Genomic DNA, 26,613 nt, shown 5'->3' on the forward strand with positions numbered 1-26,613 from the left:
CCCCAAGTAAAGATGAGAAATATTCAGACTAGTAAAAAGAATAAAACAGTCTAGCACTGAAAATGGTAAAACAGTGGGTTTAAGGTTGTCCTCTAAACTGGAATGCAAGCAAAATTTGCTGACATCACAATCCATTGGTCGAAGTGCAAGCAGTAGTAAACATAATCAGACAGACACAAAGATTCAACAAGATGCATCCACCCCCATACATCACATGTGGGATGGTGTTCTCAGGGCTTCCAAATGTGTCAATAAAAACAAGAAAGAAAAACTTAAAAAAGGTTATGTGTCTTTTTTTTTACGTTTTATGTACAGTAAATGTCTGTATGTTTGAATAGTAGCTGAAAGTTGGAGGAAAAAGATTTAAAAAAATAGCATGCCTCCATCAAGACCCAGACAAACTGCACTCAAACTGCCCCCAGGTAATATTTGGACCTACTTTTATGCTGCAAAGCATGTTTCCCATCATAAAAAGGCTACTGGAGGAGTCTGATTTAGCTAACTTTAAATTATAAGGCTAAACATTGGTCTGTACCAATCATTATCATATCAAATAACCATCTCATAAATATGGATTTGCGTTCAAATGGCATTTCAACCCCCTGCTCTCTCTTTCCACTTCAGTAAGACTTACCGAAGTATAAAATGAGGCACCAGATCCATCTGCAAGCATACAGCTTAATACCATCTCACCCATCCTTGTGTAAAAAAACTGTGCTGTGGTCTGTCGGGCCTCCCTAAAGATATCGAGTGACATATGTAAGATGAATGGAACTGGAATGGGTTATCCCTAAGATGTAGCTGTCAAAAACAAATGGGCCAACACCTCAATTACCGCTAAATATGGAGGGAAAAACAAGCTTCTTGAAGACAGGACTGGAAAACCACAGAATGGTGCTGAATAATTGAAGGGTTGTATTCAAAATGCTACATAGTCACTGGAAAATACGTGCCACCTTAAATCCATAATTTAGTCTTCCAAAATCCCATATGACTCAATTTTTCATGAGCGCAACTATTTAGTGAGAAAGACTTCGGGTGTTTTATTCTGAATTTAGAGATTATTTTCATTTTTACTGTCAACGTGCATGAATCAGTTTTTAAACATGCCAGCAGAACATAAATCTTTTCCTGACGACTGGAGTCTGAGTCATCAGTGAATCCAAGGACTATCACAAAACAGTTTTTGTGTGGAAACTCCAACAGCAAAGAACTTGTTGGATTTTACAACAACTTTTGTGAACTTTTATTTAGCTGGAGGTAGAAATCAAAGCCTAGCGATGAGTCAGGTAAAATAAATCCTGCACATACAAACGACTGAATCATCTGAAGTATCCCCCTCTAGCAAATGAAAATCAATACAAACCCCAAAATATGAGTTTTTGCTGTATCAAAATGCCATTTTGTCCTTCAGTGTGCACTGAAGAATGTTATGACACTTTCAGTCAAATCATTCAGCTAGAACTGCTTTCACATTTTGTCACACTGCAACTATAAAATTCTGTGTATTTGATTTGAATTTAATAAAAAATGCAACAAAACATAGCACATAATTATGAATTGAAATGAAAATGATACTTTTTTTCATTTACTTTTACATATACAAATCTAAACAGTGTGGTGTGTACTTGAATTTAGCCCCCTAAACTAAATTAAACAGCAAAGTCAATTGCTTTAGAGTGGATATTAAGATTTCCAGAAAAATACAGGGGTTGGACAATGAAACTGAAACATCTGTCATTTTAATATGGGAGGTTTCATGGCTAAATTGGACCAGCCTGGTAGCCAGTCTTCATTGATTGCACATTGCACCAGTAAGAGCAGAGTTTGAAGGTTCAGTAATCAGAGTAAGAGCACAGTTTTGCTCAAAATATTGAAATGCACACAACATTATGGGTGACATACCAGAGTTCAAAAGAGGACAAATTGTTGGTGTACGTCTTGCTGGCGCATCTGTGACCAAGACAGCAAGTCTTTGTGATGTATCAAGAGCCACGGTATCCAGGGTAATGTCAGCATACCACCAAGAAGGACGAACCACATCAAACAGGATTAACTGTGGACGCAAGAGGAAGCTGTCTGAAAGGGATGTTAGGGTGCTAACCCGGATTGTATCCAAAAAACATAAAACCATGGCTGCCCAAATCACGGCAGAATTAAATGTGCACCTCTACTCTCCTGTTTCCACCAGAACTGTCCGTCTGGAGCTCCACAGGGTCAATGTACACGGCTGGGCTACTATAGCCAAACCTTTGGTCACTCATGCCAATGCCAAACGTCGGTTTCAATGGTGCAAGGAGCGCAAATCTTGGGCTGTGGACAATGTGAAACATGTATTGTTCTCTGATGAATCCACCTTTATTGTTTTCCGCACATCTGGGAGAGTTACGGTGTGGTGAAGCCCCAAAGAAGCGTACCACCCAGACTGTTGCATGCCCAGAGTGAAGCATGGTGGTGGATCAGTGATGGTTTGGGCTGCCATATCATGGCATTCCCTTGGCCCAATACTTGTGCTAGATGGGCGCGTTACTGCCAAGGACTACCGAACCATTCTGGAGGACCATGTGCATCCAAAGCTTCAAACATTGTATCCTGAAGGCGGTGCCGTGTATCAGGATGACAATGCACCGATACACACAGTAAGACTGGTGAAAGATTGGTTTGATGAACATGAAAGTGAAGTTCAACATCTCCCATGGCCTGCACAGTCACCAGATCGAAATATTATTGAGCCACTTTGGGATGTTTTGGAGGAGCGAGTCAACGTTTTCCTCCACCAGTATCACGTAGTGACCTGGCCACTATTCTGCAAGAAGAATGGCTTAAAATCCCTCTGACCACTGTGCAGGACTTGTATATGTCATTCCCAAGACGAAGTGAAGCTGTATTGGCTGCAAAAGGAGGCCCTACACCATACTAATAAATTATTGTGGTCTAAAACCAGGTGTTTTTGTTTCATTGTCCAACCCCTGTATAACCATAAACATACAGCCAGTGCTACAATGGAATGGTTTTTATCAAACCATATTCGTGAGGTAAAGTGGCCTAGTCAAAGTCCAGACATTTAACCATTTGAGAATCACTGGAGTTGAAAATTGCTGTTTATAGATGCTCGCCATCCAATCAGCCTTTGTTTGAGGTTTTGGGAAGGAAGAATGGGTGAAACCATCAGTCTCTAGATGTGCAAAGCTGGAGTCGTACCCCAAATACTTAAAGCTCTAATTGCAGAGAAAGTAGTTCTACAAAGAGTTTACTCAGAGGGGTTTAATACAAATGCACATCACACTTTACCATTTGTATTAGTAGAAATGTGTCGAAAACAGAAAATATCTGCAAAATACAGTAAGCTTAATCTTAAGAGATATTAATAATAAGGCAGACACTGTATTAAAACACTTTAAAAGTGGAAACGTTTTACAAATGCAAAAAAAAAGAATCTGCTGTCTGACACCCAGCACAGCTCAAATCATAAAAAAGAATCGGAGATTTATTATTTGCTTCTTCTCAAATAAATAACCAAGACCTGAAGGTAACTTTGAGTGATTTCTACACTGACACAATTTATGCCGTTTAGCCTTCCTACTTCCTTCCAGACAACACCGCTCTCTCATCGTCCATGACCTCTCCATCAACTGCTGTCTTCGGACCGGCGTACTGACGGGTGTGCTTGCCCTAAACAGTCCACTGATTTCTCTTTCACCCTGCCCTTCTGCTGCTAATGCCTCCGAAGCGGATAGATTTTGACAGCCGATAAATCAAAATGGATCAAATGGCACAAGGGTTCAGAGCCACTGATGGGCAGAGGATGGAGGCCGGTTAACAGATTCTGTCTCATAATCTGGGCATCAGTTCAAAAGGTAGCCCAGAGAAACTATTTTTTTTTTCAATCTGGCACTGTGTCATATGTTATTGATCATGAAAACAGTCCATTACAACCTAACCTGTGAGCAATTCCTCATGGATGCTGGTGTCTGCATCTAATTTTATCAGACCAAGTCTTTCCTCATATAGGCAATGTTTGGATTCATAGCACGATACATGTGATGACTGTGTATACCATAAAACTTCATTTCATACAAGAATTCTAAACTAAAATGATTTAATTCCAGTAGCAGGCATTTTGTATACAAAACAAGGTCCTTACATGTTTTATTTTAAGTTTAAAGTATGGAATTACTTGGATTGCCTCCAATGTGACATCTGCTACAGAGACTGGGTGTGTTTGAGTGGCAGAAACCATGGCAAATGGAGATGTTTCATGTGTGGTAACTCAGCCATCAGAGGCTTTATCTCTTTAACTTACTTTTCACAGTCTGAGTCAGATCCTGTCAGCACTTCTGATGATGACGATGATAAAAATGGCTGAATGATGCAATGAATTGTTAAAAACTGATGTTTATTCTTAATCTCTCTCACTTTTAATTAATTAATCCTTCTAATCAGTCACAATAAAAAAGTTATGTCTTGCATTGCCATTGCAAATATTGCAGATTAATGTAACTTGTCCAATACAACTTTAGACATTAAAAGGGCTCTGGCCCACTCTAAGCCATTTCATACCCATTTGTTGCTTCCAACATTGTGCAGAAGTTTATTGTTGCTGAGCACTGCCGGTCAGCTGGCTACAGGACGTCTACAACACTATTTCCACACTTTGAAAAACAATTCGTCTTTCTAGTTCTGGAAAAAAAACATGGATATTGTGAAAACCAAGTGAAAACTCATTACTTCCGTGAAGTTATTGCTTTATGCTTTACAGTTGGTAAACTATGAGCAGCATGTGTGTTAAGCAGCTGACTGCAGGCTGGCTACCTGAGCAGATAGCCTAACCAGCAAACATCATCTTCTCTTACTCGCATTGTTACTTTATAAAGAGGGAGCATGAAACTTTTAATCTACACAATGAGCACATCTACTTTAAAATTACTACTACATTTTGAGGTTGTTTAGTCTAAATCTTTGCTTAAGTCTACATCTGAAAATCAAACTTAAAAAACCTTTAAATAAATATTATAGCTTATAACTTCATACCTGTGATTATCAATTCGTTATCTTATTTTAGCAGAATTAGGGAAGAACCCTTTTTTGTTTCATATCAAATCAGCTTGATCATGTTATATATTTTGTTTGAAGATTTTGGTGTGAATACAGTAATACTGTGGTATTTTTTATCCCAGGTCATCATATTGTTAGAAACTGGCCCATGCCTACGAGATTTTACTGCGCTTCTGGTTTTTACTGGTAAAGTTTAACTTTACCACTAAACCCTCTCAGAATCACAGAAAACTGTACCCAATCAAACATGATCTCTGTTATGTGATTTGCCAATTATTCCACTATATACTTCAACAGATTGCAGCAGATAACATTGACTCAGGGTCTGTGAGAATTACTACTATACTTTTGGACATTCGAGCTAATGAATTAATTTTTTTAAGTATAATAACTGGGACATTTAAAAACAGATATTTAAAATAAATGTATCAGGAATTAGGCTGCACGGTGGCGCAGTTGGTAGCACTGTTGCCTTGCAGCAAGAAGATCCTGGGTTCAATTCCCAGCCTGGGGTCTTTCTGCATGGAGTTTACATGTTCTCCCCGTGCATGTGTGGGTTCTCACTGGGTACTCCGGCTTCCTCCCACAGTCCAAAGACATGCCTGTTAGGTTAATTGGTCACTCTAAATTGACCTTAGGTGTATGAATGAGTGTGTGCATGGTTGTTTGTGTGTTGCCCTGCGATGGACTGGCGATCTGTCCAGGGTGTACCCTGCCTCTCGCCCATAGACTGCTGGAGATAGGCACCAGCTCCCCCGTGACCCACTATGGAATAAGCGGTAGAAATGACTGACTGACTGACTGTATCAGGAATTAAGAACTGCTGGTATGGGAACTCTGGTTTTGTTTGAGTCTCTACTCTAGAGTAGATAACAGTATCTAAATAGAGGAAGTCAAAATTTGATAGGTGTTTTCAAGAGGCAAGTAGAAAATTAACCAATTTTAAGAGATGTTTCTCTAGTTTTTATCTCCATCACTTTCACAATATGGTCTCTTATAGTCCTGTTTTAAGGTTTACATCATTAATGTGATGGACTGTATTCTGCTGGCAGGCAAAACATTTAGCTGTCGGCCTTCTCCCAACTGGGTCAGTAGGCTTCTGCTAATGATGTTCAAGGTATCCGTTTGTATAACCTGCTGACTGACCGTGATACAAGTTGAGAAATATCTCTCAGTCACAGCCAGAACTCAACTCAGCCTGAATGTCAGATAAGTAATGTCTGGGAGGCTTTTTATTTGGATGGAATGAAACTAAAGCTTGATTTCGTGATTAGATTTGATAATAAACAGAATGAACCCACTCAAAAGCTACTGATGACTTGTTTCAGGGATTACATAGATTTACTTTGAGCAGAGTAGAGTAGTAAGAGAAACAATGTCGGTGGATGACAAATGCAGAGATTTCTTATCCACCGCAGCCACTGTGAGGCAATATCAGTATTTGACATTACCTCAGTTGCTCCTTCAGTTGAAACCAGCTTCTTTCCTTCCATGGCTGTCATTGTCGGATTAAACAGAGCTGCAGAACATATACCAGCTATTCCTAGATGCTGTGTATCAGATTTAGCTTCAGACACTGCAGCTGCAGATAAGGAGGCATGGTATATAGTAAAAAAAATCTGAAAGCTACCATTAAATAAAATCTCGTGCAACCAGTTGCCTTCAACTAATTAGAAAACAGAGTCCACCTGTGTGTAATTTCTTCAAAATGTAGGTTATTTGTAAAAACAATCAAAGACCATGAATCATGTTCTTTCCACTATTATGTATTACTTTGTGTTCGTAAATCTCATAGACCACAATAAAATACATTGAATTTTGTGGTTTTAATGTGACAAAATGGGAGAAAGTGAATTGTTTTTACTTAATTTGTCCCAACAATTTATGCATAATCCCTGATCATAGAAGCCATGACTGTTGGAAAGGGTCAGCATCATGTTAGGCCTATTTTTGGGATTTAGAAATAAATTTTAACTGTGAACCGCTTTCATAAAACTCTGCCTTTCCCTTCAGTTCAGCAGAGCAAACTACAAGCCTCTCTCAAAGAGGAGTAATAGTGAGTCTCAGAGATAAATCGTTGTTGTGACATGTAATGTCATGCTGCCGGTAGCTAAATGTGATGCCAGACAGGCTGGGTTCACTGAGGGCAAGGATATGGGATAACAGCCTAAAGCACACTGTCCAGTTTTCAGTGTGTCCTTGCAGAAAAATGTAGCAATGTTGCAAAAATGAACTGCTTGTGAGAATTAAAATAAGAGCATGAATCACAATATTTGATTTACACTTAATCCCGAAGTTGTCAAATTCTCACCAAAAAAGGGGTAGTTCAGAAAACTAAGAGCTGTTACAGGTTGGATGAAGGGTTAACAGTCTGTCACTGTGCCCATTTAAGAAGCCAGCATTTATTTCTCGTAACTGAGCATCTGTCCATGTTCTTCACTTAGAATAAGTTATTAAAAACTTCCAGTTGGGCAACAAGCGAGCCTGTAATGAGTCCTTGGGCACTTGATTTAGGCCGGAAACATTTGAGAAGGGTCAACATGTGCATAAGAAGCATGGCTGCCAAAAGCGAAGGAAAGAAGAAACAGATTAGCAAGGAAAAAAAGCATAATAAGGCTGAGGCTGAACTGAGTTACATAACAAAAATAAAAAAAATGACACATTCCTAAATGGTATAGTCCTAACACAACCAGGGCAATCAATCCAGCAAACCAAGGAATAGCCATTTGATTCAGGCCATCATAAACCAGAGAAGGGAAGGCTTCTAATCGGAACAAGATCAATTCAAAGCAAAGATTAACAGTGAGCTGCCTGATGATGGTGCATGAGAGGAGGCTTGGCTCCTGCTGCTTCTCTCTTCTATCTGGCTGGTGTGCAGGCTACTTACAGATGGGGACCAGATGAAGCGGGTGGCCTTTAATGCTCTCCGAAAACCCCTAAACTCAAACAGGTCTCAAACGCGAGCACACCCATTCCAATCCTGATTGTAAGGCCAAAATTCCAGAACAGTTTGCATTAAATAACACTTCGGGAATCACTTTTGCTGAGTGGACGAGGTGATGAGTTCACATTCACTGTAAGGGAAATATTTATAGACACTAGCTTCACAGGGTTTAGCCAAGTCATCACTATGACTCCTGCTAGCCACTTTAATGTTAATCTCTTAGACTAAATGCAGGTTAAAATGCAGCATGATGTTGACTGATAGTCTTTTGAGCTCTCCAAGTTTTTCTCAGAGAGATTTTTCTTCACTGAATTTACAGAAGACAAATTTCAAGCTAACTTCGGTGAAATAAAATTATTTTAGGGTTCATGAAAGGTTTCAGTGTCCTGTACTGTACACTTACAAGGGTTTTGGTTCATGTTTTTGCACTGGACCATCACAGTACAGATTTTGCTACCCAGTGCATGCAATCAGGTGAAGAATGTTTTGGTCAAAAGCAGTTATCATTCTCATTCAGATGAGAATATGCATGTGTTTGTACTGAAAAGAGAGACACCTTTCACTCTTGAGTTTAATCCAACTTTTGATTTGATATATGGGATCGGACACTGCTCTGTTTAGCTCAAATTGGGTGAAATATACAAATATTATATATAATTCTCAGTAGTTGTGTCCTTGGGCAAGACACTTCACTCGCCTTGCCTGCTGATGGTGGTCAGAATGCTTGGTGGTGCCTGTGTATGACAGCCTCACTTCTGTCAGTGCGCCCCAGGGCAGCTGTGGCTACGATGTAGCTCACCACTGTCAGTGCATGAATGTGTGTATGAATGGGTGGATGACTGATTGTAGTGTAAAGCACTTTGGGGTCCTTGGACTTGATAAAGCGCTTTACAAGTGCAGGGCATGTATTTATTTTTTATTTTTTTTACCATTATCCATTGAATGTGATGTTACCAAAAACCCTACCTTGCTGTACATATGCTGCTATATTTGAGGCCCAACAAGAATAAGGTTGGTATTATTTTCCCTCTGTTTCTATAAAAGCTTATTTTTAAAAGAGAGAGGAACAATCCTACAATTTGTCATGTGTTTCTTTTTGACACTATACCAAACCTGTATGACATTGTGTATCCAAAACTAAGGTGCACAACACACCTGGACCTCAAAACCAAGGAATATACCAAACCGGGACTCGAAGACCCAAATACATATACTAAACCGGGACCCCAAAGCCAAGGTTTGTCCCAACACAGCACTTACAAAAACCATAGTGCCAAGTAGAGCTGAACAATATATAAAATAAAGTCATGATCACAGCTTAAGTGTCCGCAATATCACAATCGAAAAGCACTGCATGGTCACAAAATTTGGTATGTGTATATGTTTCGGGAGGCATGCTTTCACTCCCTGCCTACCAGTAATATAGTTGGCCAGTTGGATAGTCTTTCACTGTCTTTTAAGCCACCATCTGACAAAGAACGTGGAAACCCACATGCTACAGCTTACGCAGAATGACAAGCTCATCATGACAATGGAAAATATCCTAATATTGTGCCGCCCTGATACAAATCGAACCAGAACCAGGTGCAGAGCAAGGTAAATACCACACCATAATTTTCAAGTAGTTTACTCGTGACACAGATCTACAGGTCAAACACAGATAGAGGTATAAAGTAGAACAAAAGGATGTGATATACCCTTTTTTACTGGCATCTGTTACTGTTATCGCCAATAAGACAGCCCTGATTCTGCCGCTGTTTAGCCTTCTGCTGACAGTTGTAACATTTCTGCTCTGTAGAAAATACCTAAGTGTTTTTTTTCCCTGTCATCCTTTGCTGAGATCGCTAAAAGCTAAAAAGACACACACATACACAAACTCAGAAAGTGAAACTGCACCGTCATCTGTACAGTGAGGAAGAGCTCTGTGGCTTCCTAATGATGTCTGTCTATAATGAGGAGGATTAGTGTTGCAAGGCTTAATATTTTCTGCTGACTGGGCCTCTTGAGATATTTCTGCCTGCCTACTGTTCTTATGTTTGAGTACAATGCACGCACGAAAAAAGGCTCTTTTAGCTGTTTGAAACCCAAAATGTACATCTATAGTAATTCTGTCTACTATCCTGCCAAAGGACATAAGGCAGACTGCAGAGTGTCCTGAATGGTGCAGAAAACATTTCTAACTTTATATAACATGCATCTACTCTCTCTATATTTGCCCTTAGTATTGAGTGTTTGTATACAGTACAGACCAAAAGTTTGGACACACCTTCTCATTCAAAGAGTTTTCTTTATTGTCATGACTATGAATATTGTAGCTTCACACTGAAACCATTAAAATTATGAATTAACACATGTGGAATTATATACTCAACAAAAAAGTGTGAAACAACTGAAAATATGTCTTATATTCTAGTTTCTTCAAAGTAGCCACCTTTTGGTTTGATTACTGCTCCGCACACTCTTGGCATTCTGTTGATGAGCTTCAAGAGGTAGTCATCTGAAATGGTTTTCCAACAGTCTTGAAGGAGTTCCCAGAGATGCTTAGCACTTGTTGGCCCTTTTGCCTTCACTCTGCAGTCTAGCTCACCCCAAACCATCCCGATTCGGTTCAGGTCCGGTGACTGTGGAGGCCAGGTCATCTGGCGCAGCACCCCATCACTCTTCTTCTTGGTCAAATAGCCCTTACACAGCCTGGAGGTGTGTTTGGGGTCATTGTCCTGTTGAAAAATACATGATGGTCCAACTAAACGCAAACCGGATGGAATAGCATGCTGCTGCAAGATGCTGTGGTAGCCATGCAAGTTCAGTATGCCTTCAATTTTGAATAAATCCCCAACAGTGTCACCAGCAAAGCACCCCCACACCATCACACCTCCTCCTCTATGCTTCACGGTGGGAACCAGGCATGTAGAGTCCATCCGTTGACATCTTCTGCACGCACAAAGACACGGTGGTTGGAACCAAAGATCTCAAACTTGGACTCATCAGATCAAAGCACAGATTTCCACTGGTCTAATTTCCATCCTTGTGTTCTTTAGCCCAAACAAGTCTCTTCTGCTTGTTGCTTGTCCTCAGCAATGGTTTCCTAGCAGCTATTTTACCATGAAGGCCTGATTCACACAGTCTCCTCTTAACAGTTGTTCTAGAGATGTGTCTGCTGCTAGAACTCTGTGTGACATTGACCTGTTCTCTAATCTGAGCTGCTGTTAACCTGCGATTTCTGAGGCTGGTGACTCGGATGAACTTATTGTCCGCAGCAGAGGTGACTCTTGGTCTTCTTTTCCTTGGGCGGTTCTCATGTGAGCCAGTTTCTTTGTAGTGCTTGATGGTTTTTGCGACTGCACTTGGTGACACTTTCAAAATTTTCCCAATTGTTCAGACTGGCTGACCTTCATTTCTTAAAGTAATGATGGCCACTCGTTTTTCTTTACTTAGCTGCTTTTTTCTTGCCATAATACAAATTCTAACAGTCTATTCAGTAGGACTATCAGCTGTGTACTGTATCCACCTCCTGCACTTGATGTGACAGATTTGTTTTGTCCATTTTTTTTCTTTTTTTTTTAAAACATGTTCTGTCTGGCAGAGTAGCCCTCAGAATTGTTGTCTGAGTGCCAAGAAGAGGCCCAACAGATTTACTTTTACGAATGCAGCATTATGGCTAACGCTAAAATGCTTCACTTGATATATAATAACAAAACTTTTTCAGAAATTGCTTTGGGATTATTTCAATTATTCATTCAATTAATGAATGAATGAATGAATTAAGTTGTGTACACGTGCCCACCAATCAACAGCCCCAGGCAGAGCACAAACTGCAAGCTGCCTTAGTGCAGGTATAAGACACACACCACATTCTCACCCTCCTGTCTGCGACTGCAGCCCAGCGCACGGGGGCCAGATCCACAGGAGGAAGCATCAGAGGAAGGCCTGATGATCCTGAGGGAGCAGAAATGCAAGCCCGGCATCAATTAACCCCTGAGACTGGACTCCCGACCCCATCCGAGACCCCGACCAGAAGTTCCGCTCCTCTTCCCAGCCTTCAAGCTCAGATGGCAAACAGCAAATGGGGATGTGGAAAGACCCCAAGCCTACCTCCGACTGCTTAGATTTAGCGTCGATGGGTGTTGTTGTTGTTGTGCATATAAAAACAGGTGGGGGAAGAGGGGCTGTCGGCGCAGCCACCCCCTCAGCCAACACCAGGCCGGCAGAGTAACAAAACATGCTCCACACCAACACTGAGGTAGCCAATAAGCCACTACCGACCCGAAACAGCTGGCCCACCCAAATGCAAACCCCCAGCCAGCATAACATATGCACATGCCCCCCTCCATAGACAAATGAACAAGTTTGTTTGTCTGACAAACAAACCCCACCCCAGTACGAGGTTGAGAGCCTACAGAGCAGAGAGTTTGGGACCCAGAAAAGAAGCCGAGATCACTCCACCCCGAGAACAACTCCGGCCAGCCCACCTCCCCAAACCATGCAGACCCCTCTGACCCCTCCTCCAGACAGAACTATAACAATAACAAGGAACCGAAATCCAAACCAAACCCTCCGCCCCGCCAGCAGATTGCACTCCCTGAAGTAGAGAGCGCCAGCAATGAGATGGTACCTATTCGGCAGTTTAGAAGGTCCCTAGGCCAACCAATGCACCGAAGGCTCCTGGCCAAAACCCCAGCGACATACCCGCCAAGACCCAAGCCCCCCATGCCCAACCAGGACCCCAGCCTGGGGACGACACACCCCAGGAACCCCCAGCCCCAGGGGTCAGGGTACCTGCTAAAGAAGCAAACAACTATCAATCACATAACCTCTGGTAAAACAAAAAATTGTACTTTTTGAGGGTGCTCAGTCAGTTGTTTACTTGAAATAATTACCAGCACTGCTGTAATTAATGGTAAACCATATATTAGGGCAAGTAGGTAAACACATGATGGATTCAGACTGAATTTGAGTTTCTAAAATAAATACTGACACAAGCGTAATTCTACAAAATGAGTCTGCAGCTAGAAGATAGCAGACCTTACAGAGCTGTTGCAGGTGGATGACTGACAGGAAACATGGACCTAACAACAGAGCTTTCAGCTGAACTATATAAGGGTTAACAAGACTTCTCCCAAAAGGTAATTCAATATGGAGTATGATAAAAGATGTTGATTGTTTTGTCTTAGTTGTTTTTAATATTTGAAGCAGATACACACAAAAATGGGAAGGTTGTTAAACATCCAAGTAGACTAAGGAAGGGCAGAAAAGAAAAAGAGAAATAAACAGAAACAGAATTTTAGGCTGGGAATTATAGTCATAAAAGCTAAAACTAGCAACATCATTATGACCTAAACAGAGGAAAACAAGGTTCTAGAGGGCAAAAGAAAAGCAGGCATGCATAGTGCAGGATTGGTTAAAAGTAGAGCTGCAAAACAGACTGAATCACAATAGTTATCCTAATTCCAATGTCAATGACATATCGCAACAACAAAGGACTGCAATGTTTGTCTGGATATCATATTTCAAAAGGCTATTTGGAATTTGCTGTGGTAGAACTGCTTAGATCACTCAATAAAGCATAAGATGCTAAATTAATTTTTTGTAGTCTAATTTCTTTAGTGGTTTTGATCTCATTTATTGAAGTTTTGACCATTTTATTCTGTATTTTTTCATGCATTGTTTGGTTAAATTGTGAAGCACTTTGTTGTTTTTAAACATGCTATACAAATAAATTTGACATTGACAAGTGCCATGCATTCACACTCTGCATGTTAATAATATATTTAGCAAATTAAATGTTCTCTAAATACCCTTGATACACATGATCTGTATATTTGTTATTGGGTGAGATACTAACATTCACAGAAAATAATGGAGAACTTGCAAAGATTTTCTTAGAATTTTCCCTCAGTAAGATAAAAATGATTTACAAAGCACCTTAGGCCTTAAGAGAGATCCTAAAGTGAACAGATGTTTAGTGAGCCTAAGAGTGTCTTAAGCAGAGAAGAAGGTGCTGAAAGCAGAGGGAACGATGCATTGATCTGGTCGGGAATGCCTATTTGTTTGCTCCGTGATCCCAGGACCAAATCTACCTTTCAACACTCCTCTTTTATCCTCCACCAGCAGGCTCTGCTCCTCTGTTCAGTTCAGTTCTATCCACCTTTTTTTCTCAATTTTGTTTTGGTTATTTTACCAAATTAAACCTCATTATACAAGAAGGCAATCACAGTAAAATACAGAATTTTAATCTTTATATGAAATTAATTAATGCGATATAGATGCAGTATGAAAACGACCAGCATGGCGAGTAAACAGAATAAGCAAATCAAAATAATGATAAGCATGTAAATAAGACTATTAATTTAATTTTGCTAAGTTTATCATCATGATTTACACATTTCTGTATCCAGTTTAAATTATATCATTGATTAATTTCTCTCCATTGATTACTAGGAGCGCATTTGAGGTTAAAAGACAGCGTCACACCTAGGAACGGGGCCAGCCACACCTCCTCACTAAGATAGGAATTTATGTCGTTTCCTACCTCAGAATCGCTCAGCAGCGAACTGAATCAGTCTGAAGCTAGGACTCTTTTGCAGGAATTTTTAGGCTAAGATAGGAGCTCTCTGAGAGGACTCTGAGAATCATTGTGAATACGGGCCCTGATGTTTAATAAGGAACTTGTATTTGCCATCATCCTAATGAAATGTTTAGGTAACTGCCTAAAGAAGACAAGCAAATTTCCACAGTTATTAATTATTTATGGGGCTTCATGTCTGGTAAAGAGAAGCACAGATGGCACCTGTTCAGTAAAATTAAATGTCATATCTAGATTTTATATGTTTTCTAAAACCACTTAGTGAACAAACTCCACAGAGAGGAATGTCATACATATGGCCTCCCTGATTTACAGCAGTCAAAGGCTCTGCTGTTAAAACTTAAAAGTAAAATGTAAGACACTAATTTGTATCATCAGTCTTCAATCTGATCAGATTTGTTATAGAACATTAACATTAGCTTGAGTCTGTGTCTAAATTTTAGAAGGAAAGCCATAGGACACTGAGGAAATAAATGTCTAAGGCATTCACTTAAGCATTGTCTTAATTTCAGATTAGCAGGCAACCTGAGTTTTGCAGAAAACATGGGTTTAAACTAGGTTTTTGTAAGGCAGTGTAATCAAAAGGTGAACTCAAAGTTCAAACCTTTTAACATTTAGTTCATGGTGAGTTTATGTAAAGTAAAGTTTAGTTGGCTATCATTGTCACAGGTCATCAAGGTAAATATCAGCCAAGCTCAGTGCATTTCAGTCAAAACACTCCATTATGAGGTTGATTATTTGAAAAGCTTGGAGAGACTGTTGACACAGTGCTGGTTTAAGCTCAACAGCTTCGAGCAGCTGCTCAGGTTGGCCCTGATCCATTTTCTAGACTGGCAGTGACCCATTACATGCTTGTAGATCCAGGACCATACTCAAGACCCAAGCTACAGAAGAGCTCCAAATGGCAGCTGTTGCTACTGTGATACCTCTGCTGTTGGCTTCTAATCTCTTGGTGCTAGGTTACTAATGGCAGGTTTCCAGAATTCACTTCTTGTTTTTAATGTGAAGAGTTCATAAAGAAAAGTAGCTGTATTTCTTTCTCAGCACAGGCTTGTCAGTAAATAGCCTGCATATATGTCTTTGGTGAAAGTCTTTTTTTGGGTTCACTCAGTAAGAAAACAAAGAAATAAACAAGTCTAGATCAGGTTTGTACTGCTTTTTAGTCACTAATTAGCTATGCGATTTCATACCATGTGTATGATAAGAGTAGTCACTAAGGAAAAGCAGGTTATTATTACTTTAATAAAAAAAGACAAAATACCGACTTTACATTTTAAATTGCCTTTAGCATCTCATATCAGCGATTATCATGGCTAGCGTTACAAAACCAGCAGTTTCCATGATCCTAGGAAAATAACGCTTCTTACTCTAAGATTTCCAAAAGGCTGTCAACAATTCCAAACCCAGCATGTTTCATGGCAAGCTAAATAACTCAAAATGATAAAACTGACCATGTTTGTTGTTCTCCTTCCTGTTCTCAGCTGAAGTGTCACTCTCTCTTAGCCTGCACAGACATTTGACATCATAGAAAATACAATTTCCCTATAAATAGCTTTTTAGAGTTCTTTGCTTTCTCTGACTTCACTTAAAGAACCTCACAGATTATGAAAATAGCTAATATTGGGTCATTGTACACACTTCCTGTGGCCGATAATGATAAATTTCCAGTTTTTCTTGCTATCATATTGTTGGACAGTATGGAATTGATTAAAGTACAATTGAAAGCTTTTAAAATAATTAAGTATTTCAGTTAAGGTATTTTAGGTTCATATATTTGTAAATCAGACTCACCAGTCATGAACCTTACTGCATGTCAATGATTTCAATAATTATCTATTTATTTGTTGGCCATGGCTATTGTATTTGTTGTTTTGCTCCTCCATACATGCATCATCATAATAGAACTCCAAATACAATGAAAAAGAAGTATGATCAAGCTATTGCTAAATTAGGAACAATGAAATGTCACTTTTACAAACTACAACGCTTTGTTTTTACAACCACGGCCTCTTCAATTCACTAATCTCTCACAACTACTACTGTAGACTGTGCCTAAAATAAGGGATCTGAATTTATTCATTGCAGCACTGCATGTGACATAAATGCCTGATTTGATGGGTTTGTGGGAGTGTAAGCCCTTAGGCTATGTCATGTCTGCTTTCTCATATGGTGTTTCAAGTGTCAACTGGAAACCAGACCATTAAGAGAGGGTTGGAAAGATTGGATTGACAGAATAATTACATTGTTCTCATTATTACAGCATTATAATTGTATAGTAATAATTTATAGTCAGTGTTAATCAAGTTTGGCTGTATTTTTGTATTTACTGATGTCGGAGGAAAAGAGGTTGAATGCATGATACACTTCAGATTTTTATTGTAAAAGTACTTAAAAACATATTTTATTTTCATTCTACTTTACAATTATGATCTACTTTGTGTCAGCATATCATAAAATATCAGTAAAATACATGGAAGGTTGTGCTTATAACAGGACCAAATCTAAAAAGGTCACATTAGCATCATTTAACATCAGCAAAATGAGCCTAACGTAGTTAAAGTTTCTCCAGATAAGAATAATTTGTTCAAATTTCACAGAAAATATGACCTCTAACCATTAACATGCTTATTTACACACACCTGTACTCTAAACTGTGAGGTCAACCTTTTGTTTCTGCATAATGAAGCTAAAATATATTGTTTGCATCTACAACAATAATCATACACATGAAAATAGATGACAGTATTTCAGGTGTTTCCTTTCCACAGCTCCCACACTATGAGCAACCATGCTTTCCCAAAGTTTATTATCCCAAGCTGGCCGGACCCTCCGAGCTCAGAGCAGGTGGTGGATCAATAGGCTTAGTAAGTGAATGAGACAAAGACCACTGCACACAAATGCACACATTCACATTCTGAGGCCGCTGGCATAGCAGCAGTGCAGCAGTCTGCTTCTTCAGCAGCAGAGACGCAGTCTGGATTCAGCTGTTTTCAACCAGCGCCATCACATCATGTGAAGGCAATATAAATGTAAAGGAGATGATTGTTTTTGGAGGTGACATATTAAAATCACACCAACATAAGGGGGGTCAGTTGGGTACAAATGACCCTAAGTCCTTCCTTCCCAGTTTTTAAATGTGGTTGTCTAGCCGACAGTGCAGTCTGTTTCCTCTACAGATGGAGGAAAAGAAGCAAACAGCTGAAAACTGCTAACTGTGTGAACTCAGTTGTAAAATAGATTTAGATACATTCCAGTGATGGGACAATATGGAGAGATGCCCTGTTTTTATCCAGTCTTTCATGTAACGTACTTTAAATGTAAATGATATTTGAACAACACCCAAGAGCAGACTCCCAGAACATACATGCTGCCAGTGGTAAACACCACCATAACCTGTTGAGAAAGGCACCCAAAGTAGTTAAGAGCTTTAGTCTCTTTAATGTGAGGAAGGCAGATGCCAGAGCAAACCAGCACAGTATAATCAATTTATCAACTCTAGTTAAAGTAAGGGGTAATTGTCTCACAGTGACGACAGTCAGTGGTTATAGAGCTCGTCATCTCATTAAAAGAGAAGAAATGGGACATTGTCCCTCAGCTGTATGTGTGGAAGACATTCCGTTAGAAAGTCATGTAAAAGCTACTAGATGTTGTGTTGTTGACCTTACAGGATGTGGTCAAACCACTCACCACCAATTCTCTGAGTAGTGCAACATGGGTTTCACTGCCTTGCTTTTTCAACTTTTATAAAATAGAACCATGTTTTACTGCAACTATAGGGATGTTGAGGGATGTTTCTTCCAGTCTTGCACATCTACAGGTCCTTCTCAAAATATTAGCATATTGTGATAAAGTTCATTATTTTCCATAATGTCATGATGAAAATTTAACATTCATATATTTTAGATTCATTGCACACTAACTGAAATATTTCAGGTCTTTTATTGTCTTAATACGGATAATTTTGGCATACAGCTCATGAAAACCAAAAATTCCTATCTCACAAAATTAGCATATTTCATCCGACCAATAAAAGAAAAGTGTTTTTAATACAAAAAACGTCAACCTTCAAATAATCATGTACAGTTATGCACTCAATACTTGGTCGGGAATCCTTTGGCAGAAATTACTGCTTCAATGCGGCGTGGCATGGAGGCAATCAGCCTGTGGCACTGCTGAGGTCTTATGGAGGCCCAGGATGCTTCGATAGCGGCCTTTAGCTCATCCAGAGTGTTGGGTCTTGAGTCTCTCAACGTTCTCTTCACAATATCCCACAGATTCTCTATGGAGTTCAGGTCAGGAGAGTTGGCAGGCCAATTGAGCACAGTGATACCATGGTCAGTAAACCATTTACCAGTGGTTTTGGCACTGTGAGCAGGTGCCAGGTCGTGCTGAAAAATGAAATCTTCATCTCCATAAAGCTTTTCAGCAGATGGAAGCATGAAGTGCTCCACAATCTCCTGATAGCTAGCTGCATTGACCCTGCCCTTGATAAAACACAGTGGACCAACATCAGCAGCTGACACGGCACCCCAGACCATCACTGACTGTGGGTACTTGACACTGGACTTCTGGCATTTCCTTCTCCCCAGTCTTCCTCCAGACTCTGGCACCTTGATTTCCAAATGACATGCAGAATTTGCTTTCATCCGAAAAAAGTACTTTGGACCACTGAGCAACAGTCCAGTGCTGCTTCTCTGCAGCCCAGGTCAGGCGCTTCTGCCGCTGTTTCTGGTTCAAAAGTGGCTTGACCTGGGGAATGCGGCACCTGTAGCCCATTTCCTGCACACGCCTGTGCACGGTGGCTCTGGATGTTTCTACTCCAGACTCAGTCCATTGCTTCCGCAGGTCCCCCAAGGTCTGGAATCGGCCCTTCTCCACAATCTTCCTCAGGGTCCGGTCACCTCTTCTCGTTGTGCAGCGTTTTCTGCCACACTTTTTCCTTCCCACAGACTTCCCACTGAGGTGCCTTGATACAGCACTCTGGGAACAGCCTATTCGTTCAGAAATTTCTTTCTGTGTCTTACCCTCTTGCTTGAGTGTGTCAATAGTGGCCTTCTGGACAGCAGTCAGGTCGGCAGTCTTACCCATGATTGGGGTTTTAAATTTTCATCATTACATTATGGAAAATAATTAACTTTATCACAATATGCTAATATTTTGAGAAGGATCTGTAGAGATCAAAATTTTTATACCATGGTAAACATGAGAAAGAAAGTGCCAGATGAGTCGAAAATTGAAGTTTCTGGCCTACATGCTGAATGTGTGCCCGAAAACAACATGGTGGCAGCATCACGATGTGGAGATGATGAATGGAGCTTAATAAAGAGTAACCCAGGAAGACTTGAGGAGACAAGGATAACCTTCCAGCAGGACAACAGCCACAAACATGCTAGAGTTACAATGAAATGGTTTAGATCAGGGATCAGACCAATGTCCTGCAGCTTTTACATGTGTCTCTGCTTCGGTGAACCTGAATAAACAATTTGGTCATATGAAAGATTCAGAACTTGATTGAATTCCAAGGAGGTAATTCACCTATTTGATCCCAAGATTATATTAAATACCTAAAGGTAAAAACATCCAGAGATTTATCTGTTGGGATTAGTTTTTTCTCATTAGCAGACGCTGGTTCTGCAAACCACTTGGTCCTCTCGGTCCTCTGCAGCCTCCCTTTTGTTAAAACATCAACAGTTTCTTAGTGGTTCATTGTGTAAGAGTGCAGAGGGCAAACTGTCTCTATAGAATTGAATAATAATTGAGTATTATAATGTTAGCAATTGAGAAATATCAATTTTCTTATTTTTGGTTGAGGTTGTAGACGTTTGTTAAGGTTACTACCTTGAACTCAACCCACTCAAGACTGTGGAAATGGTGGACTTTCGGAGAACACTACCTCCATACACCCCTCTCACCATCCTCAACAACACCGTGTCAGCTGTGGACCACTTCAGGTTCCTAGGAACCACCATCTCTGAGGACCTGAGATGGTCCTCACACATAGACACTGTTCGGAAGAAGGCCCAGCAGAAACTGTACTTCCTGAGGCAACTCAAGAAGTTCAACCTTCCACAGGAGGTGCAGGTCATCTCCTACACTGCCATCATTCAGTCTGTCCTGTCTTCATCCATCTCAGTGTGGTTTGGCTCATCCACAAAACAAGACAGGTCCAGACTGTAACGAATAATCAGGACTGCAGAGAGAATAATCAGGGCTGACCTTCCCTCCATCCAGGACTTATACAGGTCTAGGGTCAGAAAAAGAGCTGCTAAAATCTCTGCAGACCCCACACACCCTGCACATAAACTGTTCAGAGTTTTACCTTCAGGCATTCGCTACAGGGCACTGTTTACTAAAACCAGCCGCCACAGAGACAGTTTCTTTCCCCAGGCTGTTTCTCTGTTGAACATTGAATAGAGTACCAAACAACAGCATACAGATGTTGCAAATGCACCTTTGTATATATGTATATTTGTATTTATGTATATTTAAGGACATTAAGGATATTTAAGGACATAAAGATATATCATAATATATCTTATAAAAAAAAACAAAAAACCCAGAGAGCAAAGTGTACCGGAGTCAAATTCCTTTTTTCTATATACAAACTTGGCAATACAGCTGATTCTGATTCTGAGAAAGAAAAAAAAATGTCAGTTTCGTTTAAGGTCATATAGGAATACAAGGAGATATGGCACTGCTAGTAGGTCACAGGTTGTAAGGCAGTGCGAACTTCAAAACACTCACTGAAAAAAGTCTGACATATATTAGTTTATTACATCCTTTAACTGAGCCTTAACCTCTATTCACTTCTTCACTTACTTTTGTCTGGAATTGTAGTTGAGAAAATGTACAGTTATTCACAGTTATGTTATTATTTATCATATTGTTACTTTCAGTCACTGACTTCACAGTGCTTCGCAAAAGTATTCATACACTTTTTTCTGTGCATTTAATAGTGATTTTATGTGATATACCAACACAAATCAGAGCATCATTCTGAAGTGGAAGGACACTGAAACAGGGTTTTCGACATGTTTACAATTACATAAAAAATACGCTGTACATATTTTATTTTGTCCCCAATCAATCTGACATACTATGTCCTATGAAGGCCTCCAAAGTCTGTTGGAGAACTTCAGTGAAACAGCAGCATGAAGACCAAGGAAGACAGCAAACAGGTTAGGGAGAAAGGTGTAGAGAAGTTTAGAGCACTGCTAGGTATTACACATTATTCCAGCTGTAAAACAATAACTCCAGATGTTTTGTAAAGGCTGAGGTTTGTTGGGTAACATTAGAGAACAAACTGCACCATGAAGACCAAGGGACAAAGCAGACTGATCAGGGAGAGCGTCGTGAATACGTTTAAAGTGGAATTAGGCGGTAACACAGTATCCTAAGATTTGAACATTTCATGGAGAAGCACAGTTCAATCCATTGTTTGTCCATCTGAACTGACAGCCTGTGCAAGGAGAGTATTATTTGGAGAAGCAGTCAAGAGGCCCATGGCTACTCTAGAAGAGCTGCAGAGATCTACAGCTAAGGTGGGATAATCTATTGATAGTACAGTTGTTAACTGAATAAATATAGTCTTTATAGAAAAGTAGCAAGTAGAAAGCCATTGTTGTTCTGGGTGCATATAGATTTCTTCATATAGAAATCTATATGAAGTCTCGCTCACGGTTTGCCATAAGCAAACATGTGGAAGAAGGTGCTCTGCTCAGATGGGACCATAATTTATCTTTTTGGCCGACAAGGTGGCCAGCAAGGTGTTAGGATCCTATGGAGTTGCTTTTTTCAACAGGGACAGGAAAGCTGGTCAGAGTTCAATGGAAAATGAAAGGAGGAATCCTGAAGGAAAACCTGTTACAGAAAATGTCTGTTTCTATATTTTGGTCATTGCCAAAATGATAAATAATATAATGCATAATTGAAAGATTGTATGCTAATAGTGAATAAAGAGATGCTGAGTATCACCTATGCTGCCTGCTTCTACCCTGGCTGTCTGAAATACAGTATATTCAAATATTAGATAGACAACTGCAGCAGTGAACATCTCTGATATGATCTTCATTAACAGTTTTTCATTACAACAGTGCACTGAAAGACAAATGAGTTTAGAATGGCAGCTAGGCTTAAATAGACTCACCATTTGCAACTGGCTCCTGGGGCTACCATTGATGTCCTCCACCTTCTCATTCGCTGTGTGAGAAACAGAACGAAGACGTGAAAGTCCATCCTGAGCCGTGACATTCTAACATCCAGTGACTTCTGAGCTCAGAACAAATCTGGCAGGACCTGTAGTAAGATTTACATAAAAGAGCATGCGTGGAGGTGCGCGAGTGTGTGTGTGCCGAGGTGTGGAGCAACGTTTGGGAGGCAACTCTGCCTAATTCTTCAGCTGCTGCACAGAGTTACTGACAGGCCTGCCTGGCCTCATTGTCTCATTGCGGTGAGCAGGGAGGGTAAAGTTTCAATCTAGCAGAGAGAGAGAGAAGTGAGAGAATGTGAGAGAAAAACTGAGACAGACGGCATGAGAAAGAAAAGCTTCATGCATAATAGACAGGAAAATATGCTTGTGGCTCTGATAAACAAAGGAGGAAGTCCTTAAAAGAGAAAAGTTTCAAAGGTGAGGGTGACACAGGAAAAAAGAAAGAAATCTGGAGCAATAAACAACAATGAGTGGGAGAAACTGTTCTAAAAGATGCTGAGAAAAAGATTATGTAAGAGCCACTGCTGTGAAAACGCAGTCTAGTGACACATTATTTATCACTTTGTGGACTTTCGCAGCTCATTCAAACTAGAAAACACAACGTTTGTGTGACTGCCTATGATGCAGCCACAGCCACATGCCATTTATGACAAAGTTGTTTAATTTAACCAAAACCACCTGTGTAAGTGTGGTTTGAATTTGCTAAACAAAGATCCCTCTTAAAAAGATTCACACTGTTAAAAAGCATCACACCTGCCACACATGTTGCCTCATAGTTCCAATATTCCTAACGAGCTTTTCTTTAAGTAAAACAGAACCATTGGAGTAAGCTACTTGGCAGGTAAGGGCTAAAATCCCAGGGTCACAATCTCAAGGGACATGGAATGTAAAAACACCAATAGTAATGGAGGTGGACAGTTGTGTAAGGTTGAACATTGCCGACTAGATATACAGTGGGGAGGATTTGATACACTGCCAATTTTTCAGGTTTTCCCACTTGCATAGCATGTAGAAGTTTTTAATTTTATCATAAGTATTCTTCAACTGTGAGAGACAGAATCTAAAACACAAATCCAGAAAATCACATTGTGTGAAGTAATTGATTAGCATTTTATTGCATGACATAAGTATTTGATACATCAGAAAAACAAAACTTAATATTTGGTACAGAAACCTTTGTTTGCAATTCCAGATATCAGACGTTTCCTGTAGTACTTGACAAGGTTTGCACACACTGCAGCAGGGATTTTGGACCACTCTTCCATATGGGTCTTCTCCAGATCCTTCAGATTTCAGGGCTGTCGCTGGACAATACGGACTTTCAGCTCCTTCCAAAGATTTTTGATTTGGTTTAGGTCTGGAAACTGGCCAGGCCACTCCAGGACCTTGAGAGGCTTCTTACGGAGCCACTCCTTAGTTCCATCTCCATGCTTCACGGTAAGGATGGTGTTCTTGGGGTTGTACTCATCCTTCTTCTTTCTCCAAACATTGCGAGTAAAGTTTAGGCTAAAAAGCACTATTTTTCTCTCATCAGACCACATGACCTTCTTCCATTCCTCCTCTGGATCATACACCTGGTCATTGGCAAACTTCAGACGGGCCTAGCCATGTGCTGGCTTGAGCAGGGGGACCTTGCGTGCGCTGCAAGATTTTAATCCATGGCGGCGTAGTGTGTTACTAATGGTCTTCTTTGAGACTGTGGTCCCAGCTCTCTTCAGGTCATTGACTAGGTCCTGCCATGTAGTTTTGGGCTGATCCCTCACCTTCCTCATGATCATTGATGCCCCACGAGGTGAGATCTTGCATGAAGCCCCAGACCGAGGGAGATTTACCATCATCTTGAACTTCTTCCATTTTCTTACTATTGCGCCAACAGTTGTTGCCTTCTCACCAAGCTGCTTGGGTAATTTCCTGTTGCCCATCGAAGCCTTCCGCAGGTCTGCAATTTTATCCCTGATGTCCTTAGACAGTTCTCTTGTCTTAACCATTGTGTAGAGGTTGGATTTGATTAAGTGTGTGAACAGGTGTGTTTTATACAGATAATGAGTTCAAACAGGTGCAATTAGTAATGAGTTGAGAACAGGAGGGCTTCTTAAAGAAGAACTAACAGGTCTGTGAGAGCCAGGATTCTTACTGGTTGGTAGGTGATCAAAAACTTGTGTCATGCAATAAAATGCAAATGAATTACTGAAAAATCACACGTGATTTTCTGGATTTTTGTTTTAGATTTCGTCACTCACAGTTGAAGAGTACCAATGATAAAAATGAAAGACTTCTACATGCTTTGCAAGTTGGAAAACCTGCAAAATCGGCAGTGTATCAAATACTTGTTCTACCCCCACTGTAGTTGGATTAACCTCCAACACACAGCTTTGGCTCTGGAACCCAACTCCTTGAGAGGGGATGTAAACTCTCAATTTTTGAGTATCCCAGGGGGAGAGGTGTCAGGCAGGTGTGGGACAACTAACAAGCCCCCGGCAAGAGAAGAGAGAAGGTTTTCACTGTTGTCTGTTCTCATCCACTGAAAATTAGCTCTGCTTACATGGCCTTCTTAAGGTCCTCGGATGGCACCCTAATATGGTTGCCATCTGGGCAGAGGTCCCCCAATCCTTGAGTCCTCAGAAATCTCCCAGGAACATTCTGCTCTCAGGGGGGGATTCCATGCCATGTCACCTACAGGTGTAATTGGGGAAAACTGCCTTTTTGATCTGGATTTAACAATTATTGTGTTGTATGATGTATGTGCTAGGCACAAGATGTGCATAATGAACAAGTCTGAGCATTTGGTGGTCTATGAGAGCACTTGGTATTTGGCCATCTTGGGCCACAGGTCAATAATCAATGTTGCTGTCATTTTGTCAGACCTGAGGTGTTATGTCTTTAACACTCAGATAAAACTGGCAGTTTATGAGCACCTGATAGTGAGATGGATTGTGTATGTGAGTGAACTAGTACTGGCAGAGAACTGTCATCTGGTAGAAATTGAAATTGCACACCCGAAATCACTTCTATGTTGTTCCAACATAGGCCATGTTTAGGGTCTCTATTGCAGGTGCCACCTTCAAATTCTTTGCTCATGTAACAGATGCAACCAAAGGACCTGTTAGCAGACACCAGCAGTGATGGAAGCCGTCAAGCCGGAGAACAAAGTCTTTAGGGCTTGGTTATCACTGGGGACTCCAGAAACTGCAGACATGTATAACACTAGGATCAACAAATGTCTGTACGGTGTCTGGAAAGCTTTTCATGTGCATCCCATTCATGCATTTTTTCTGATGAGGGTAGCCACAGATTTATGAGCAAGCGTGGGGTTTTACTACCTCCCACAGTGGTCCTATAACACCAAACTACACAATGCTGAGCTCTCTGTCCATATGCTGAAATCTTTACTAAATCATAGTTCCTATAACTTGAGATGAGGTGATGAAAAAGTTGTGACAGGGTTTCATTGAGACAAATAACTGTAACAAGATTAGAGCTCTGTAACTGTAATCTCTTCAACTGGTCTTTTCCTAAAGTAATCTTATTACAGTGAGACATTGGGGGATGAGTACCAGTAAGTTTTTCCAGAGGAACAAAAAAAAAAAGGCTCCATGACTAAGTTAAACAAAGAAATGGGGAGAAAAACTGATGGAGTGAGCAAAAAACAAGAAATTAAGACAAGTTCCAGAAATGGGAAGGGGGTCAGATGGACAATCAGAAAGAGGAGGGTGAGAAGTAAAGACTCTGAGCTGCAGCAGGGGACACATGTAATAATTGGAGAAGTGCCAGAGTCATAGATCTCTGCTGCTGCTGCAGCTCCTCCAGCACCCAAAACAAAGG

General features: G+C 40.4%; 1 protein-coding gene across 5 annotated transcripts in view; it reads right to left on the bottom strand.

Annotated features, from left to right (window-relative positions):
- The window catches only part of nav3 (neuron navigator 3), a 250,336-nt gene that overhangs the window by 147,646 nt on the left and 76,077 nt on the right, over positions 1-26,613 (bottom strand). For all 5 annotated transcript variants that reach the window (XM_047390367.1, XM_047390370.1, XM_047390368.1 and 2 more), the window contains exon 3: positions 22,729-22,781. In XM_047390367.1, the coding sequence (XP_047246323.1) occupies positions 22,729-22,781 (53 nt within the window). The remainder of the gene's footprint in view (positions 1-22,728; positions 22,782-26,613) is intronic.

This window comes from Girardinichthys multiradiatus, chromosome 17 (assembly GCF_021462225.1).
Source record: "Girardinichthys multiradiatus isolate DD_20200921_A chromosome 17, DD_fGirMul_XY1, whole genome shotgun sequence".
NCBI lineage: Eukaryota > Metazoa > Chordata > Actinopteri > Cyprinodontiformes > Goodeidae > Girardinichthys > Girardinichthys multiradiatus.